At 39.1% G+C, this 21,251-nt stretch overlaps 1 protein-coding gene across 5 annotated transcripts in view; it reads right to left on the bottom strand.

The window, feature by feature from the left end:
- ST6GALNAC3 (ST6 N-acetylgalactosaminide alpha-2,6-sialyltransferase 3) overlaps positions 1-21,251 on the bottom strand; it is a 697,085-nt gene that overhangs the window by 266,074 nt on the left and 409,760 nt on the right. For all 5 annotated transcript variants that reach the window (XM_075557362.1, XM_075557363.1, XM_075557365.1 and 2 more), the window contains exon 3: positions 3,968-4,377. In XM_075557362.1, coding sequence (XP_075413477.1) covers positions 3,968-4,377 — 410 coding nt within the window. The remainder of the gene's footprint in view (positions 1-3,967; positions 4,378-21,251) is intronic.

Raw genomic sequence — 21,251 nt, 5'->3', positions numbered from 1 at the left:
AAGAAATAGGCAACATGTTTGAGTTAGCAGCTATTTTACTATATCCACCTTAAGTGATGGCTAGCTACCAGGAATATTTGAAGAGAAGGTAGGTAGTTTGTTCTTGAATTTTCTGGGAATAACACGGAATTTTCAGGCTTAGTTTCAATTGCTCTGTCATTCCAGCTTCACGCCTTTTTTTTTTTAAACACTATTAATTAGAACATTTAGCACACATTATAGGCCCTTCTTGGTTCTGGTCTTTCCTAATAGACTCTGACATTCTAAAAACAAGGAATATGTCTTATTCATTTCTGTAACCCCAAAAGCTAGCAAAGCAACTGCATGCCCAATTGAATGTTAATTATGTCATTATTGAATGTTGCTTTCCCAATTACTTTACTATATGAGACTGGAAAGGAAGAAGGTTGTGCTCAAAGTATCATTATTTTAATTTTGTCATTGTTGGGTCCTCTTAGCTTTTCCTTTCCTAGCTTACACATGGCATAGGACATGTAAAGTCAGTACAGGGCACAGGAGCCCAATAAAACCAACACACATTTCTGGTTTTATAGCCATTATAACATCATAATGAACATTATAGACAGAATGAACATGGAAGCAAACTACTATTGCTTTGGGAAAATATATTGGAAAATAACTTTTTAAATTGCTAACGAGCAAAGATGTCATTCTGAGGACAAAGATGTGCCTAAGCCAAGCCATGGTATTAATAATTGCCTAATATTAATGTGAAAGCTGGATTTTGAATAAAGAAGACTGAAGTAGAATCACTGCATTTGATTTGTGGGTGCTGGGGAAGAATATCGAAAGTACCATAGACTGCCAGAAGAGCAAACAAATCTCTCTGGGAAGAAATAGACCAAGAATGCTTCTTGGAAGCAAAGATGGTGAGACTTTGTCGCATGTACTTTGGACATGTTACCAGGAGAGATCAGAAGAGAGCCATGACACTTGGTTAAGCAGCAGGTCAGCGAAAAAGAGGACGACCTTCAGTAGGATGGATTAATACAATGACGCCAACAATGGACTGGAACGCAGCACAGATTGTGAGATGCACAAGAGCGAGGCGGTGTTTCAATCTGTTATACATAATAAATAGTCCTGGCAAAAAATGTGGACTTGAATCCACTCAAACTTTAAAATAGAAAGATGTCAAAGAAAATACTATGAGAGCAACATGCTAGCAACAAAATTCAGATTGTGAGAAACTGTACAGAACAAATGATGAGTGACTTCAGCAACAAGAGTATGCACAAGAAGTTACCCTACAAACCAAGACCGACAGAGACATCGCAGTGGATTGTAGCGTATGCTCCTTCTGTGAACCCCTGGTTTGAACACTTGAGTAATGGGCAGAATTTAGGCTTATCCTGATTTAAACAAAGTGATCAAAACATATGAGATAATTAGAGAAAATTTTAAATGGGCTAGATATATAAAGGAATTATTGCTTATTTTAAGATGTAGGACAATGATATTTTAATTTTAAGCCTTATTTTAGAGACCTTTGTTGCCATATTCACAGAATAAATGAAATGGTGTCTGAGATTTGCTTCAAAATAATCCATAGGGAAGGAGAATTGGGGTAGGGAACGAAACAAGATTGGCCACAAGTTAGTGACTACTCACGCTGAGTGATAGCTATATAGAGATTCATTTCATCATTATCCTCTCTGCTTTATATTTGAGATTTTCCTTCATATATATATTTTTTATTCTTGTTTAAAATTTAGCAATGAATGTCAGATAACTACAAGAAATCTTGAGACAATAAAATCTGCAGAACTAACGTGAGACTATAGATTTAAATTACAGTAGAAATCAAAGCCTCAGGGGTCATTTTGGTCAATCTTTTGTCATCCAATCAGACACCACCTATAACATTCCACCTACCTATTGCTAAAACACTAACACAGGCATCTCCTGTCTAATTTCAAGACTCCATAAACAACAGATAAGAAAGGAAAACACACAATACAGATTACAGCAAGAAAGCTTCATGCATACATACAACACATAAAAGTATTATTATTTATTTGCCTTAGTACTACAATGGGCAATGCTTAAGTATGCAGCTGCAAACTAAACTGATTCAAATCCAACAGCTGCTCTAAGGGAGAAAAGACCTGGAGATGTGTCACCATAGAGATTCCAGTGTAGGAAATAGGACAAGCGCACTTCTGCTCTGTCAATTGAGTCCATACGAGTCCAAATTGATGCTAACGGACAGAAGAACAAGCACCACCTATTGATAATACCAACTAACTAATTCTACCGAGCAAGCATTTATGTCCAATTTTATAAACAGCCTTCCTGTTTATATATTGCTATCTCAGCCAGTGGAACACAAAATCCCGCAACGCTATTCTTTCCCAGTTCTTGTTATACAAGCCACCTATTGGTGACAGTTTTGTCTCACTGTAAGCTCACAGCAAAGACCAAACACACTGGAACGAGCAGCATGCTAAGCTCTTCTCTGATAACCCCAAATGATACTAGGGCTTATGGTTATGTCTTAGGGGTGCCCTGAGGGTTAACCAGGACCAGTGAAAAATCAAATCTATCTAATTAATTGCATTGCTTTAGGCTAGTGAAAAATGAATTGTGACGGAAGCCCATGGAGATGGTTATATTTACATAGAATAATGCCACAAAAGAGAGGATTTCATTAAAGCACCACACCTAACCCTTTTACCGCCAATGACTTTTAAATAGTTTATACTATATTGATTTAAATAAAATCTGTGGGCTTCTTCTTTTTAACGCCAACAGGAGTCCAGTAGAAATGGCTGTTTCTCTCTTGCACTCATATGAAGTTGTGCATTGTTGGTCTCAGAAGTAGCAAACAATAGATTAAAATTAACTCAAGCTTTCAGTATCTGAGCTATCCACATAAGATTTAAAAATAATTATTAGTATTAAAATTACACCGATATTAGAAGTTGTGCACACACACAACCCCCACACACAGCAAGGATGCCTCCCAATATAATTAAAACTGTTGATTTAAAAATATGAAATAGTGAAGCATATGTATTCTGAGGAAGTCAGAAAGTTAATATTGGAATTACAGCCAATATTCAGTGTATTCATGGCACTGCACAGATAGTAAAATTTACAGACAATTTAACACTGTAGTCATTGGTTTCCAGATCTCCCTTCTGTAGTTCTTGATGGGCGCTAGCTACATGAACCAATGTTGATCAATTAGCAATCCACTGCTCTCCCTTAGCCTGTTTACCTTCCTCAAAAGGAAGGGAGGAAAAAGACAGTGAATACAGGGAATGAGAAGAGAGAGAAGCAGAAACCACAGGGGCGGAGAATGAGGCAAGCAGGGCTAACGAAAAGAATGCAGGAGGAAGTGTTTACAAAATGCTGTGAAAAAAATGTACGTAATGAAATGAGAAAAATAGAAAAGTGCAGACAGGTGTTCTAATAATTGAGTGAATGGTATTTGATTTCTTTTTTAAAATCCCAGTATTAGTGATTTTAAGTGAGGAATGACTTCATTCTGCTACTTTCTGAGTCCGATACAACCCGTAGGTAGCGCTCTTCGTGGCCTCAGGTAAAACTGAACCACAATGTCCAGGAGAATTTAGGTCGGTGCATAAATCCTAAAGTTCTGCAACATTTCTATGCTTCAAAACAGAAATGTGTGGGCTTCTACTTTCATAAAAAACCCTTCTTAATCAATAGCAAATTGAGCTAAATAAGAAAAGATTTGAAGATTTCTTGGGAAGCATCCAGTGTTTTTGAAGTCTCAAGTCAATCAAAAAGGAAGGAGAGCAGAAGGTAGTGTAGGAGGAATAAATGAGGCCTCGCTGCTGGCTCGTCAAGCAATCATAACAGTCAAAAACATACAGCAATCAATTTGAAAAGTTGCTCTGTTCATTTGATAGCTGGCAAAAGGACTCAGGAAAGGCTTATCATAAAAGACAAGAAGGTTGCTTCAAAGAAGACTCACCTGTCTTTCCCAGTTTCCTTCTTAAAAACGCCATCACAGTAGCTCATGCGCTTCTCTGTGGTCACATAAATTTGGGCATTCGGGTAGATGTCTACCGTCTTTTTCAACATGTTGTAAACAACGCCATTGCCATCTTTCCTCATATTACGGAAAGGGCCCCAAATAACGTAAATAGTAGTATTTGCTTCCTTGAAAAAATAATCGGGGTTTTTTAGCAAAAGGGGAACGCTGGTATGGGACACAACTCGAATCATTGTCGTGTGCCCCACGTCTTCTTCATAGCCCCGAGTGGGGGCATTGTTCATTCTCCAAATGCAGGAGGATCGGTCTATCTCGTTGCCCACCTTCTGGCCAGCCATCTGGCCTGAGTTTGACACTATGGCACAGAGGTCACAGTCCAGTCGCAAAGGCTGAAAGACAGAGAAAGAAGGCAGGGCATTAGAATATGTGAATTCCAACTAATCACACAAACTTCTCCAGGAAAAACAAATTGTAGGTAATTTATAAGCCCAGTCATGTCTCTGAAAACCATACGTAATCTTATAGACATTGTCATACGTTACCAAGCTAGGGTGTGCTCTCATCTAAAAAGTAAACACATACTGTTACAATCATTTAATACCTATTTCCATGTGTGAGTTTAAATTAAATGGAAAATAGCCATTTTTCATTCAGCAATGTAATTTCAAATGAAATGAGAAAATATGGAAAGATTTTATCTCTCTCTTAACATCAGTGACTTAGGCAGAAAAGTAAAAGGCCATATCCAATCATCATCTCTCCATTCTGTTTCTATGTGTGAACGGCTATATCATAGTTGAAGTATTCAGCAAATAATAAGGAATCTTTGCAAAACCCAGTCCTACTTAATCCCCAAATTAGGGAACTATTACAAAGACATGCCCACTTGGGTTACCTTCCTAACTGCTCTTTGTGCCTATGTTTAAGCTAGATGGAGGAGGAATGATAAACTAAAACAAATCTCCACAATGGAGTTGATTATGACTCACAGCAATCCCGTAAAACAGCGTAGAACTGCACCATAGCATTCCCAAGGCTATAAATCTCCCCAGGCACGGCTAGTGGATATGAGCCGCCAACCCTGGAGTTAATGATTATGCACTTACACACTTCAGTCACCAGGAAAAGAGTGTATGTGGACAGTCTCTATAGCTAGTCCAGTGCACCATCTTTCTTTCATTGACTAATGAGGTAATGGAGCTCCATAGATCTCAGTACTTGCTGAGATAATAAAGCTGTAGTGGTAGATTCCATCCCAGACCTTCTACCTCTCAGGCTACTGCTCTTACCATTACTCTCCCATTTCTCTCACAAGCAAACCAGATGAGTTACTTTGGGTCCTTGCTGCCCACACAAAGCAAAGTCACCCTATCTTTTAAACAGTGATCAAGGAAGCAATGTGTTTTATTGATATCTATCTTTCTCATCTTCCTTCTGTGAGAGTCTACATTTTTATCTCACATCTGACTCTGGATTTATACTATGCTTATCCATCAGTGCCTCCTCTCACCAACTGGGTGGGTTTCGTCCTTATTTTACTTTCTGTGATGTGCCTTCATTTATTGCTTAATTATATTTGACCATTAGACAGTGTGGCTGTCTCCCTCCAGGAGAGACCTCATGTGGGCCATCCAACCTGAGAGCTGCCTGCACCCTCTGCTATGCTTCCATTGCCCTTGGATCTACGTGACTCTGCATCCATGCCCTATGACCTTCCTGCATCCTGCTTCACCTTTCTGTGCCATTGGCCTGCAGCTACTGGAGAGGGCTCCTGACTAGCATTAGCTCCAGGGACTTAAGCTACACTGGGCTAGGAGGTCTTCTTGGTATAAAATTACTTCTTAATAGAAAGCTCCTTCGTAGCCACATCTGAGGGTCACACATTTGGTTTCTCTAGACATCCCAGCCTAACACCGACAGTAAACTTTCTAAGAGCAGAGTCAATGTCTGTCTTCTTGGTCTTATTCCCACCCCCCAGTAGTCCCTTGAATAATCTAGGAGCTCAATCTATAATAGCTAAAGTACACAATGAAAGTAATTGAATTAAAATAACTTATTTGTAGCCTTAATTAGTAGCACTTAATCTAATATATGGAGAAAATGGAATTTTTTTATTCATTTGGAATCATTGACTTTGATGGGGAGAGAAGAACAGCGCAGATGTAACCAGACTAAGCACATACTGACGGTTTCAGTCTAGACCAGCTGACAATGTCGCCGGTGAACTGAGAAGTAAAGTGCCACAGAAAGGTCGCCTAGACAATCATCAGAGAACCAAGAACCGTCTTCAGCATTGATGGGAGGTCCTCAAAGTGCTCATTGAAACTGCTATAAAAACTGAAATACTGTTCCAGAAGTTAGGGTTCAGCTTGAAAAGAAAAACTCCTGCCTCCATAGGCAGCAAGAAAGGGACAGGACGTGCATCAGTACAGTGGGTGGCCTGTTACATGGCTATAGGGAGAATGTGTAAAATTAAGGCAGGAAAGGAGGTTAGGAAACGTGTGTGCAGGTGGGTGGCATGGGTGGGGTGCTCAGGGAAAGCCTCGCTGAGAAAATGATACTTGAGGAAAGACTTGTGGACTGTGAGAGGGTGGGGCATGTGGCCATTTGGGGAAAGAATGTTCCTGGAAGAGGAAGAGCAACTTGAAATGCGAATGGCCTGAGGTGGAGGAGAAGCAACAGAGAGACTAGTGCGGACAGGTGCTAGACATGGGCCAGAGAGACGGCAATAGAGCCATCGGTGAAGGTCTTCTGATTCTTATTATTGTTTTCCTGAGTGAGATGGGAGCTATAAGAGGGCTCGGAGAGAGGAGAGGCTGATCTGGTTTATATTGTAATAGTTTTAACTTCAGTGTAAATAACTGACATTCCGACCCATGGTAACTCTAGAGGACAGAGTAGACCTGTTACTTAGGGCATCAGAAACTGTAAATCTTTGTGGAAGCAGACATACTGGGAGTGACTGGAGGGTTTGAACGACTGACATTACAGTCAGTCCACTCTCTAAGCCACAGTCTTATCAGAGCTCCTGACCCAAGGAGCTCAAGGTAGAAACAGGGAGGAAGCTACTGCGATATTCCTGGCAAGACAGGATGGGGCTTTGGACCAGCATGAGCAGCAGCAGATGGAGGGAGAAGTTGGTGACATTCTGAGTATATTCTACCAGTACAGACACCTGGATGGCCCGGAAGATTACATGTGGGGTGTGACAGAAAGGGGACTGCAGGTTTTCAGCGTAAGCAATTGGAAGACTGGAAAGGCCTTTAACTGAAGTGGAGCTAGGACCATGAGAAACAAGGTCAGGAGCCCCCTCTGCAGACCTGTGAAATACAAGATGCCCAACCTGCTTTAACACCATCCCCCAGATTATCTAAGTAATTCAGATGCATTGTGGACATTTTAAGAGTTAAAAAATAGATAATGAAATATTTTTCCATATTTTCATCATTGCAAATATTTTGTTGTATTTATTCTCCTCTCAAGGTTTCCATCAGGCTGGGAACATACCAGCCATGCCATTTGGCAGTCTTCAATTTTGGTTTAACTGCATATCATTAACCTTTTCTCATGACAATAAATAGGCTTTCGAGGTCTTTTTAATGTCTGCACAATACTCTATTCCACTATGTGGGTAGACCATATAGTACCTATTTGTCTACAATTGGGCATTTAGCTATTGTCCTATTTTTCAATTATGAAAACACTCTAAGGAAAATCCTTGTATTATGAATGTTAATGGTTATGAATGCTTTTTTGCTAAAGATTAAGTTACTAAAACTATACTTCTTTGAATCAATTTTTATCATGCGCCTGTAAAATATGCTAGGCTGGCAAAGGACTCCAAACACTCTACTTGGCAGGGGCTTCCGAACGTTGCGGTCGAGGAGGCTGCCCATTGTTGTTGCTGTAGTGATGCTCTTGAACTAAGATGGACAGCCGACTACGTGGGCCTCAGTTTAGACGAGGTCTGCTCAAGGTGGAGAGTGTGTTAGAGCATTTGGAACTGGGTTTTTAAAAATCCATGTCATAGTAGAGACTTCACCAGTGATCCAATGGAGGCACAAGAAAGTGTCTCTTGGGGTCAAGCTCTTCTTCTAGCCCATCTGGAAGCCTGCGTTCTCTTGGGGATAAGAAAGAAGCAGAACTATGAGCCCATTGGAACTGGTTCAGTCACAGCCTACACAGCGAAATTAGACCAGACAGGATTTATAAGATGCAAATGTAATGGATTGATAATCAGAACAAGCAACCTTGGGGCTAAAGCTCCAGCATGGGAGACTTGGAGGGGTCCAGTGAGGCTGGGCAGGAGCTGGCATTGTTGCCAAGATGCTGGAGCACAATACCCATCCAAAGCTACGAATTCAGCTGCCACCCTGGAGTTGAGCATGGTTGCTTCTGACTGCCACTCAGGATAATTGGTTGCTATGCAACGTGCCCCCTTGCCCTTAATTCGAGGAGGGGGATTAAGTTTCTACCAGGGGATCAAGCCACAATTATTTTCACTTACCAATTTAGGTCCAACATGGTTTCGCTTCTCTGGTCATGACTAAACTGGGAAAAAAAACTGGTTTGAAATTCTGGAAAGAAAGTAGTGTTCTCCCTGCCAGGCAGTTTTCAGCAGAGCCAGACATCCATTACATGCAAATAAGGCCACCAAACTCAGAGTCATGCAAATCAATGCCTGACTGAAATTGTGTGTTTCATGTGGCACATTCTAACTTATCCCCTTGTGGCCTGTGGTGCAGGGAGGTTACAGTCCACCATTGCTCCAAGGGTTGGGTATGGCCTCCACATTTCAAAAATAAAGAAGAACAATCAATCAATGCAATAACCTCAAATGTGTTCTAATCTAAAAGATGCAGCAATTTGCACTGGACTTCCCAGTCTTTACTGTGAATTAGCCGGTTCTGCCAGAACAAGGCTTAATTTAACTACTAAGAATCAGCATACTGGTTGCACTTGACACGTGTAACCTCTGAAAGGGATCAATTAAGACATCACAATCTGCTGCATGACAACAGGCCGCAGTGCTGCAGCTGTGCCTTTCCTGAGGTCAGCGGATGACTAACACTTTGAGGGCAAACGCTCAGAGCAGCTTCTTATGTGACAAATGTGTGCCAATTTTAAGCTAAGAGCATGATCCTTACATGTTTTCTTCTAACTGTGAAACCCCCTTGGTATTATTTGCCTATGTACCTAACATACATGTATATAATATTAACTCAGACTTATTATTTGCAAAAATACAGTAATTGCAGATAGTGCTAAGAATGCAATGGTTGTATGGAAAGATTATGATTTCTAAATCGTCCCATTCTTTTACTGTTCATTTGGTCCTACAGTTACTAAGACCTGAGTTGTCAGAGAGTTCCATTTGTCACAACACTGCCTAGGTTTTTGACTTTGTGAGTGAGTTATCACGATCGAAAGTGATTTTTTTAAAACATTTTATTAGGGGTTCATACAACTCTTATCACAATCCATACATATACATACATCAATTGTATAAAGCACATCTGTACATTCTTTGATTATTTACAAGTCTTTACCAATTGGCTTCAGAGCGGCCTTTAAAGCAGAGTGGGAGTGCATGGCCAGGTGAATGAAATCTCCCTCACCACCACCAGGAGCTTCAGGTAACATGACCAACTTGTTAAAGCCCCGGGATTCATTTATACCTCCGAAGGCACCTTCACGCAGCAGTAAGCCATGATGCAAATAAGAAATATCTAGACACATGTTTGACCTAAGAGCTACTCTTATCTATTTATCTCCGTTCATTTTATTAGCTTTGCCACTGCATCTTTTGATCTCACCTGTCTTTGTTAAAATGTACTGCTGTTGCTTGGACTTGATTATATTAGTTGATATCAAGGCCTTGCTTGGAAATGGATTCTGTATGTATCCACTCTCTCAGCTCTGCCCCAGGAAGCAGTTACTCTTTCTAGATTGTAGCCCTGGATTTTCTGAGACCTTTGATAAGATTTGTCTCATTCCACTTTATCAAACACTATATAATTTTGAATTCTCCTTTTTGGTTGATTTGTCACTTTGTTCCTCTGCATTACAAATGAACGTGACCTCTTGCTTTTTGTCTTTCTTAAAAAATAATTTTATTGGGGGCTTTGACAATGCTTATCACAATCCATGCATCCATCAACATGTCAAGCATATTTGTATATATGTTACCATCATCATTTTCAAAACATTCTTTCTACTTGAGCTCTTGGTGTTCCCCCCCCCCCCACTCCCTCATGAACCCTTGATAATTTATATATATTTTTTTCATCTCTTAACTAAAGTTTCCATTCTCCCAATTTTCCTGAGTGGGGCTTATATGTAAATCACTGTGATTGGTTCCCCTTTCACCCTGACCTTCCCCTCACCCTCCTGGTACCACTACTTCTCATTATTGGTCCTGAGGTGTTTATCTGTTCTGATTCCCTCTGGTCTAGCCATATTTGTAAGGTAGAATTGGTGTGATGAGAGTGGGGATGGGGGTGAGGAAGCATTCAAGAACTAGAGGAAAGTTGTCTGTTTCATCGGTGTTACACTGCACCCTGACTGGCTCATCTCTTCTTTGTGACCCTTCTGTAAAGAGATGTCCATTTGTCTACAGATGGGCTTCAGGTCTCCATTCCCCACATTCACAAAGATATGATTTTTTTGTTCTGAGTCTTTGATGCCTGATACCTAATTCCATCAACACTTTATGATGACACAGGGTGGTGTGCTTCTTCCATGTGGGCTTATTTACTTCTCAGCTAGGTGGCCGCTTGTTTATCTTCAAGCCTTCAAGACCCCAAATGCTATATCGTTGGATAGCTATGCACCATCAGCTTTCTTCACCACATTTGCTTATGCACCCATTTTGTCTTCAGTGTTCAGTGTCAGGAAGGTGAGCATCACAGAATGCCAAGTTATTAGAAGAAAATGTTCTTGCATTGAGGGAGTACTTGAGTAGAGGTCCAAAGTCCCTTTGCTACCTTAATACTTAACATATAAATATATGTACATAGATCTATTTCCGTACAGTTAAATATAAATATATTTACATATGTACATTTAGACCTCTCTATATATCCTTTTCCTCCTAATTCTTTCCTCCATTTCATTTTACTTTCCTCTTGTCCCAGTATCAGGTTCAGCCTTCATTCAGGTTTCAGAAATTCCTCTTGGCCACATTACCCTTGATCAAGTCCCACCAGGCATTCTATACCTTCCTCACCATCAATTTTAGGTCATTTCTTATTCCCTTGTCCCTGGATTGCCTTCTCTGTTGCACGCCCGGAGTGTTTCACCCCAGTGTGCTTGGGTCAGATCGGGCACAATTCCTGCACTGTTTCTATAGTGTTGTCCCCCGATTATTGTCTCTTATGCACTGAAAATATCATTGAGCCCCTCTTTTGCTTAGATGTGGGCTTTGTCTATAACTCAGATAACATCAAAGATATTCTGTTGCTTTGTCTGGGCAAGTATGTCCCATTTAAAGAAAGCCCAAATGTCAAGCACCCCTCTTACTTGGATCCTAATGTACTGATGAATACTGCAATGAAGCTATGCTTGATTTGAGTATTTTCTCTTTCTGAGAAAGTATGTTCACTTTACACCAGAAAATTTTATGATAAACAGCTTGAAGAGAGTTAAAAATCCAGTTATATCTACTATAAACAGCTTGAAGAAAATTAAAAATCCAGTGATATCTACTAAACAACCAACTCTATTTTAATTTAGCATCTACTCTGGGGAAAGCACTGCCAAAAGTACAATAGTACTAAAGTTCTACTCAGCGCATTTTTTTCCAACAGTTTTATTGGCACATAATTCACATATCATACAATTGAACAGTTCAATCATTCAATCACATCAAGGGGAGTTGTACCATCACCAACACATCTATCTTAGCGCCTCTCCCCTCCCCCTATAGTCACATGGCCTTCAAATTGAGCTGTGTGATCACTCTCAGTTCTTAACCTCACAATACCCAGCTGGTGTAGTGGATTAAATCTTGAACTACTAAAAACAAGGTAGGCAGTTCGAAACCACCAGTCTCTCGACTAGAGAAACATTAGATTTTTGGTTTCATTAAAGAGTTGACGGTCTTGGAAACCCATAGGCGTTTGACTTTGTCCTATAGGGTCACTATGAGTTGGAATTAATTTGATGACAGCAAGTTTCGTTTTGGGTTTACCCTGGTCTGAAGGAGCCCCAGTGGTGCTGTCAGGTAAGTGATGGGCAGCTAATTAAAAGGTCGGTGGTTCAATCCCAACTGCAGTTGCTGGGAATAAGATGAGCCTGTCTACATAAAGATTTACAGCAGTGATTCTCAACTTGTGGGTCATAACCCCTTTGGGGGTGGAAAGACCCTTTCACAGGGGTTTCCTGGTTCCTAACAGTAGCAAAATTACATTTATGAAGTAAGCATCAAAAATAAGTTTATGGTTGGGGGGTCACTACAACATAAGGACTGTATTAAAGGGTCGCAGCATTGGGAAGATTGAGAACCACTGATTTACATGATCAGAAATGCCATTTGGGTTGCTATGAGTGAAAGGAAACTCGATGGTAGTGGGTTTGGAGGCAGATCACTCTGGGTGTGTGAGAGGTCTACCACTATCTAGGGACAATTCATATGACATTTAAGAAACTCCAAGTTTTCTTTGAAAAACAAGACCTTTTACTGCTAAGGTGAATCTTGATATTTGTCTCCTTACAAGACAGAATGGACTTTATATGTCGGTGGGGCACCAAGGAAGGAAGGAGAACAATGGGGTCATGGAGGCATAGATGTATATTTACTGATGTGCATGTGTTTGACACTTATTATTATGCAAGTCTAGTTTCCAGAACTTTGTTATATACTTTAGTTATTAGAATAAATCCTTCCATTTAGTTGCTTTTAATTTCCATTACAAAGTTAAATAAGTTGAGGTAAGCATTTCCACTAGACACTAAACATCTTTCAGGTTAAAAAGAGGAGCATTTGTTATCTTTTACACGCAATCTTTTATGTGAGTGGTCAAATCAGTATTAAGAAGTAAGAAATAAAGGAATACAGATCGGAAGAAGACGGAGGCCCAGTTAACAAGTACTGAACAAGCTACACTTCCTGGAAGTTGAGAAATTCATCTCAAAAACTAAGTAGACTGAAGTTACCTAAAGTGAGAGAGCAGCAACACATGCTGATAGACTTACCCACACCAATAACCAGCAACATAAGCCTCTCCTGTAAGCATTTTCTCAGCCCTGAGAAATCCAACCAGTGAAACCTCCTGTCTCACTGGCCTCTGGGAGACAGCTAACTTTGTGGATAGCCGGGTAAATAATTCCTAAGCTTAACTTTTCACTTTCTCCCTTCCTCCTTTCCTGTTTTGTGCTCTAGTGTCCTACCCCAATTTTCCTACCTCCCTGATGCAGCATAGGTGTAGACAAAACAATACAACAAAAGAGGAGGAACCTGGACTCAGCAACTTTACTGTTTACTTCATTTTACTTCTCTGATTTTTGTACTGAGGTTTTGTTGTAATGGTTCCATTACATATGTGGAGTTCCCTAGCACTTCCTCTACCATTGGACACTTCTGGTGTGACTGCCCTCCCGACCTTGCCAGAATGCCCATTCCCCCAAGGCAAAAACAGGATGTTCTTTAGATCCTGGCATCCTCACCCAAACAAGGTTGCCCCCTCCCCTGTGGGTACACAGACACATCTTCATTCGCATTTCCATAGCAAAAGACATGAACAACCACTAGCAGACCATACGGAGTCTTTTGTTCCTTTGTCCCTGTATCTCTGCACATGCATCCAGTGTCACTTCTGATCGTTGTCTTTTTCTCCACTTATTAATTCTGATCAGCCCTCACAAAATACATTTTCCTGTATCTTTACATGTTTTGCCTATCCATAGATCCACTTGTTATTGCCATCATAACTTTTATTTGATACTTGCTCTTTCCCTCCTACTTTCCCCAATTACTCTTCTCTTGCCCCTTTTCTCCATCTCACCATCACATATTTTCCAGCTCCTATTAAACATCTCTTGTGTCACTAAGCAGAGCCAACCACCTTAAGATGACCCAGCAGCTCACATACCACTCAGAGTTGCACCATGATTCCTAGGGAAAAGCTGTCAACTACAGAACACACACACACACACACACACACACACACACACACACACACATCAAGAAAATCCAGTACTAACAACTGAAAAGCACCTACCCAAACCCAATCAAGAACTCTGGTGAGGAGGCCATAGAACTAATGGAAACATAATTCAGAAGAATTACATTTATGACCTTTCACGAGATGTGGGGAATACTCATGCGAACAGAAGAAACTGAAAAACTAAAATCCATGAACCAAAGGAATCCCAAAATACAAACAGTGAAATCACAAAATTAGGTAACATAGTAAAATACCTGAAGAATAGAATGGAAGAGGAGGAAAATTGAATCAAGTAGCTTGAAGAAAATCACTTTGACTGTAATTAATGGGCGAAACAGTAAACTTTATAAAAAAAGAATCAGAAGAAAGACTAAGAGTGATGTGAGACACTGTCAAGAGAATCAATCTAACTCTCATCAGGATCCTGGAACAACAAAAAAGAAAAATCTGCAGAGAAAACAATACCAAAAAAATCATAGAATAAAATTTCCCCGTCATCACAATATTCAAGAGGAGAGAATCCCAAATAAGATAGAGCTGCAAATAAAAACATCATGATACATCATAGTCCAACTCTCAGGTTTCGAGGCAAAAGAAGGTATCCTGGGGGAGTCTAGGAAAAAAAACAAAAAGAACAGTTATGAGGAAAAATCATGAGGATAAGCTCAGACTTCTCAGTAGAAATGATGCAGGCAAGAAGACAATGGAGTGATAGATATAAAATTCTGAAAGAAAAATACTGCCAACCAGGAATCCTGTATCCAGCAAAATTACCCCTCAAATTTGAAGGAAAAATAAAGGTATTTACAGGCAAGGAAAAAACTAAATGAATTTGTAAAAGCAAGCCTAATATTGCCAAAAATCTAAACTGGATCACAATATGCAAATAATCAATAACAGAAGACAAATTTGAGAGCATCACATAGGACAACACCACCCAGAAATCACTATGATAAAAGAAAACAAAGCAAAAATAACAAAAAGGAAAACAAAAATCACATAGAAATAGAGAAACAAAGACACCAATAAAACTACAAGAAAAGAAAAAAGAAACCAAACACAAATACAAAAAAAAATGACAGCAACAACATATATCAGTAATGACAATGCATGTCAGTGAATTAAATGCACCCATCAAAAGACAGAAAGAATCATAATGGACTGGGGGGAAAGGACCCATCTATATGGTCCCTACAAGAGATATCCCTTAAACTCATAGATAAAGATAGACCAACAATCAAAGGATGGTGAAAAATAGCAACAGCAATCACATTAATAGCAACCATAAAAAGGGAGGTGTAGCAATGTTAATCTTTGATAAAATTAACTTCATAATCTGAGACAAGAATGGGTATTACATAATGATTAAAGGAACTATGCACCAGGAACATATACCCTTAAAAAACTATATACACCCAGTGAAAGACCTTTGAAATGCATCAATCAAATTCTTACAGAGTTGAAAATTGGAAGTAAACAGTTTGGCAACAAGAGTAGAAGACATCACTGTCATGTAAAGACAGATTATAAGGAATGAAACTCAATTAAGAAACAGAAGAGTTAACAATACAATTAACTAGCTTGACTTCCTAGACATATATAAAGCACTCCACCCAATAGCAATACAGTATACATTCCTCTCCAGTACACATGGTACATATTCTAGAACAGATCACATGCCACAAGGCAAGCATCAATAAATTCAAAAATCCTGTGATCCTACCATCTGCTTTCTCAGATCACAATGCTATAAAACTGGAAATCAACAATAGAAAGAAGAGGACATAAGACACATGAAGACTGAGCAACATACTACTTAAAAATGTCTTGGTAATAGATTAAATATGGAATGCTTTAAGAAATTCTTTGAAACAAACAGCTGTAACCTACAACACCAGAACCTTTAGGAAAAGAGCAATGGCAGTTATCAAAGGAACATTTTTAGCAATGAAGGCACACATGAGAAAAGAGGAGAAACCCCAAATCAATACCTTAAGACAATACCTCCAACAACTAGAACAAGGGAAACAACATAAACCCTCAAACATATGAAAAAACAAATCATAGAGAGAACAGCAGAAATAAATGAATTGGAAAGCAGAAAAATAATGGGAAAATGAAAAGGTAGGATGTGGTTTTTTGAAAGCATTAAGAAAATTGACAAACCATTGACAATGTTAACAAACAAAAAGAAAAAAGATGAAAATATCTAGAATCAGAGATTAACAGGGTGACATAACATACAAAAGAAACAGAAATAATAATAATGCAGTTAAATACTAAAGAAATCATAACCACGGACAGACTATTTCTAATATGTATATATGCAAATACCTCAAGTTCTCTACATTCTACATAGAAATTATGTACTTGAATGGTAATTTAATGCTTTTAAGTATGCTAGTGGTCAAAATTTACTTCACCAGGAAAAATAGTCTCAGCTGATGACAGTCTGCAAAAGAATTGGGAGGTGAACAGCATCACCCTCCTTTCTGGCAATTCCGCATAATATTTTGTGAGAAATTCATTTCAAATATATGGCTGACATTATACCAAGATAAACCAATCATGGTTAATTTTTATTAGTTTTAGAAATGCTTTCAATTTGTTTTCAAACTGTTCCTTTCACGTCAGCAGTGAGTTGGTTTCTTTAACCAATGAAATATCACTGTCCTTTCTCAGGGTGAGAAAGACCGTGGCCGATGATGTCACTGCCAAGTCAATCTCCACAAAGGAGGAGGAATGCCACCCAGTCCCTGCTGGAAAGTCTTCCTGGGGTGAGCTCCTTTAGAAACTCTCATGGACTGGTTTACAGTCTTTGAGAAGCCGTTATCTGGATGCTGCCAGGACAGTCTAATGTTTAAGAATCTTCAGAAGATTCACATACTTAGAGACTCCAGTAGATGGGCAGCCTGGGCTACTATGCTCACACTATAGATCATTTTCCAGTCCAGCCTTTGTGGCATGACATCTGATAGGCACACAAACATGGGCAATAGAGAAATATCTTTGTTTGCTGAGACTGTGGAGGGAAGGTACACAGTAGGAGAATATGAGCATTTTTATCCTTTTGTATCTGTGACATTTTATTATGAGCCTTAATTTGCCTGTTTAACTAATGTATATTCTTTATATATACTTCAGAAATAAATATTTTTTCATTAAAAAGAAAACCAAAAAGAGCAAGTTGTTCAGCCTGATGAGCAAGTTTTGCCTCTCACTGAGGTAGAGCTGCTTTTAAGTAGAGCATATATTATTTGAAGAACCATTCTGTTTCTCGGTCATGAATTTACAAACCAATTCTCTCTCATGGGTATAGCTCACACTCCTTGGCCATGCTTTTTATCCTGCTCCTGAGGACCCCTGGGAAAACATCCCCTTACTCTATTCTTAGGGTACGCATCTAAAAAATTATCATATCCTTTTGGAATGGTGTATTGGGACAACTGCCAAACATTTTACATTTTAATCAGTGGGAAGAATGAAATATTTAACCTTTAGGTTTTCCCTGGATAAGCTTATGTATAGACAATAGAACAGATAATTAAAATCTGTGAATTAAAACTTGCAAAACAGTGTGCTTCCCCAGCAAAGAGAAAGGGCTCTGTACAAAAGGTCAGCTGTCAACCAGTGCTAGTTATTAAATCTCTGCATTTATCACTAAGGTGGTTCTATGGAAACCGAAGGTCAAGACATTAAATTATGAAACAGTCAGGATTAGAAAAGGTCACCAAAAACCCAAGTAAAATGTAACCAGAGCTGCTAATTCTACACCCTAGAAGCAAGCACAAACAACCAGAGATGAAACATAATAGCACTGGGTAATGCTAATCCATGCTCCCAAATTCCATCCCACACAGAAAATGAATTTCTATTTGATGTCTTGAAGTCTAAAAGCAACTTGTTTAAACTCTAAATAAAAGCTAGAGCTTCAGTGAATATTTCAGAATGAAAATTACATTTGAATTGAATGCACCTAAATTATTAAAAATATTGTTTTACACTACCATAATGTTTACTTTATTCCAACCTGAAGAATACAATTCTCTTGGGGGGAAAAAAGGTGGAGACAAGCACTCTTGTACCTTAAATGTTTTTCAGGACAATTAGCACGTCAGCACTCACTGAGTCTCTAATGTTAGAACAAATGAGATACTTGCTTTTCATCATCCAATTTGAATGGACTTGAGCAAGGCAGGCTGAACCAAACTCCAGAGGTACATTCTTAGCTTACTCTCATTTGTTCCTCTACTCTTCCTGAACGTCTTTAGAGCTTTGCTTTCCGAGACTTCAGCATGTATAATGATGCCATTGGGGAATAGATTTTGCCTTTATTCTCTGATGTTCTTTTGAGGTCTTTCAAATGAAAGGTACAAAAGAGGCATTAACAGTCTGGCATTGTTTTTATTGCTTCACAAAGAAAAAAATGTATTTTAATTTTTTCCCATGTTTCAGGAATGATTAAGCAAGCTGCTTTCATCCACACTGAGTCACTTTCAGCAGACCTCTAACTGTGAGCCAAGAAAGGCTAAGACTCTGCTAGAGCGAAATCAGCACAGCTCAGCCAAGACAGCCTGTGAAGGTACTTCTTTGCCCCTCCACAAGCCAGCATTTCCCAGTTAATGCGGCTTTCAAAAGCAGTATATAAATCACAGACTATGAGTAACAGCACATAAAAAGACAGATTTGATAACCCACAGTTTGGCTCTCACTCTCTGTGGATTTGGGCTGTGGCATTTGCCTTCGTTCCTACCTAGTGGCATTACATCCAAACATAAAACTTAATGTAGGGGTGCATAAAAATGTTAATGTCAAGAAATAATTCTAAAACAGGTAACATAAAGCTGTGCTTCTCAGTTGTTATAGATGATGTGTCCCCTTTATTTGGATGTTCTTCAAGGAAAATGGAGCTGTATAAGCATGCAGCCAGTCTTGCCAAGAAAAGCAGCTTACCTGGATTGTCCTTGGCAGTGGGGTGCAAAGAAAAGTCCACTGAAACCAAGAAGTTTTTTTCCTATGAACTTAAAAATTGGAAATAATTTATATTTCACTATCATTGTTAAGGTAAAAATAATTGGCTAATTTTGGAATGAACTTTACCTCTGGCTTATTTTCTCCTCGTTTTGGGAAGATGAGCCACAGAGGCATTGCTAGCAGACCATCTAGACATGTCTTGGGAGAGAGAAAATCGAGTCAGGCTTTAGTAGTAGTTCTTTCGTAAGCTACACTCTTTGAGGGTTCTCGGTGGCTACATATTAATTATGGGAGAGCTTTAAAAAAATAAAATGCCTAGACCCCAACCTCGACTACATTAATAAAACAAATCCTATGCCCACACATAGAACTTTTGTTTTCAAAATTCCATATTTGATGCCAGTGGGCATACAGATTTGAGAAACATTGTCCTTGAGAAATTAAGAACTATAAAAGGTTCTAATCTTGACTCAATGGGCAAAAATAAACAGCAAATTGGGGTCTTGGAGTCCTAGCATGAAAAGGGGCTAGATCAGGAAATTCTTCTAGCTTTTTGAAATGCTACTGGGATTGGCAAGAAGCACTTATACATGAAATTAATCTTGGAACTCATATGTTTTGAAGAGAAAACAGAGATAATGCTCAAAGCCTGACAGTTATATCACCCACAAGAACTTCTATTCCCCACAAAGTTATTGATAGTTATAAAGCACCAGGGGTTTGTTATTCTGACTTGAATTTTCTGTTGAATTATACAAATTATACTACCACATAAATTCTCTTCTAACATGAATTTTTTCACTGAATATAAGGCTAGTAGGTACTTGAATATTCACTCACTATTACTTGATACAGGGTTTTACTTTTGCTTGAGAGATATATTTTAGTAGATTTGAATTTTGAAAGGAATGGGTTGGTCATATATGTCAGTGTGTACCCCCAAGATATGTGTTAATATGGTTAGGCCACCAGCCTCAGTGGTTTGGCAGCTATGCGATGACATCATTTGGCACTTGTGTTATGCTATCCCATGATGTGTTCCCATGTGACAGCCCAATCATTTGTAAAAGTATGAAGGGTGGGTGGAAACACCTTTAATTTCATCACTGCCCTGACTGGAGCATGTCCTTTGACCCAGGTCCCTGCACTGGGAATCTCCTAGATTCAGAGGAAGACTGATGACTAAGTTTGGGGAGATCTTGAAGCAATTCCAGAAAGGAGATGAGGGACATCTTCCTAAACAGGGGGCCAATCGAGAAAGCCTTCCCCAAGAGCTGGCCCTTTGGATTCAGGTTCCAGCTTCCTAGACTGTGAGAGAATACATGTCTTTTAGTTAAAGCCTTCACTTGTGATATTTCTGGTACAATCTCACTATATAACTAACATCAGGATGATGATGGAGTGATTAAGACTCTAAGAGAGGGGCTATTGATAGTGTGGGACCCCAGGGAAAATAGGAATCAATGTGTTCAATAGTATATTTGGACAAGTAGCCTTTAAAGAAGTCTTCTGAAACAGAAAGAAATATTATGTAGAGGTGGGGAGAATGGTGATCTTAAAAGAAAGAGCTACAATCTATAGTTCACCCCAGAATCCCTTAGAATTCCATAAAGTAAGCTGCCAATCGGTTATAGAGAGAGGATGTTCTTGGGAAGGTAAGACTGAGGGGGTTTCAAAAGACAGGCATAACACAGAGGTAGAATTATTTGGAGCAAGATATCTGGATAAGAATCAGATGGTTGTCAATGGTAGCTCAGGTGGAATTTAGAAAGGATCAATGTATGATAAAGCTACGAATTTTCTTCTATAAGATTCAAGAGCAAAGAACAAGAATACAGAAAGAAGTTAGCCACCTTGATTAATGATTATTGCAAGCTGAACGTAGGTGGGAACAGTGGCAAAAACAGTAAGTGGAAGAGGTAGAATGCACTGAAGTCTTAGTGGGATTACAGACATTTACTGGAGACAAAGAGGCATGTTTATTTGACATATCCTAAAATTAAGCATATTTAAGACTACGGAGAAAAATATAAATTCTGTACTTTGAGATATGGATCTATAATACCAACGGGGCCAAGCTTCGCAAAAGCAGTCTGTAGTATAAATCATTTGTTCTGAGTCTG

The sequence above is a fragment of the Tenrec ecaudatus genome, chromosome 1 (genome assembly GCF_050624435.1).
Source record: "Tenrec ecaudatus isolate mTenEca1 chromosome 1, mTenEca1.hap1, whole genome shotgun sequence".
NCBI lineage: Eukaryota > Metazoa > Chordata > Mammalia > Afrosoricida > Tenrecidae > Tenrec > Tenrec ecaudatus.
This window is presented reverse-complemented; position numbering and strand designations above follow the sequence as displayed.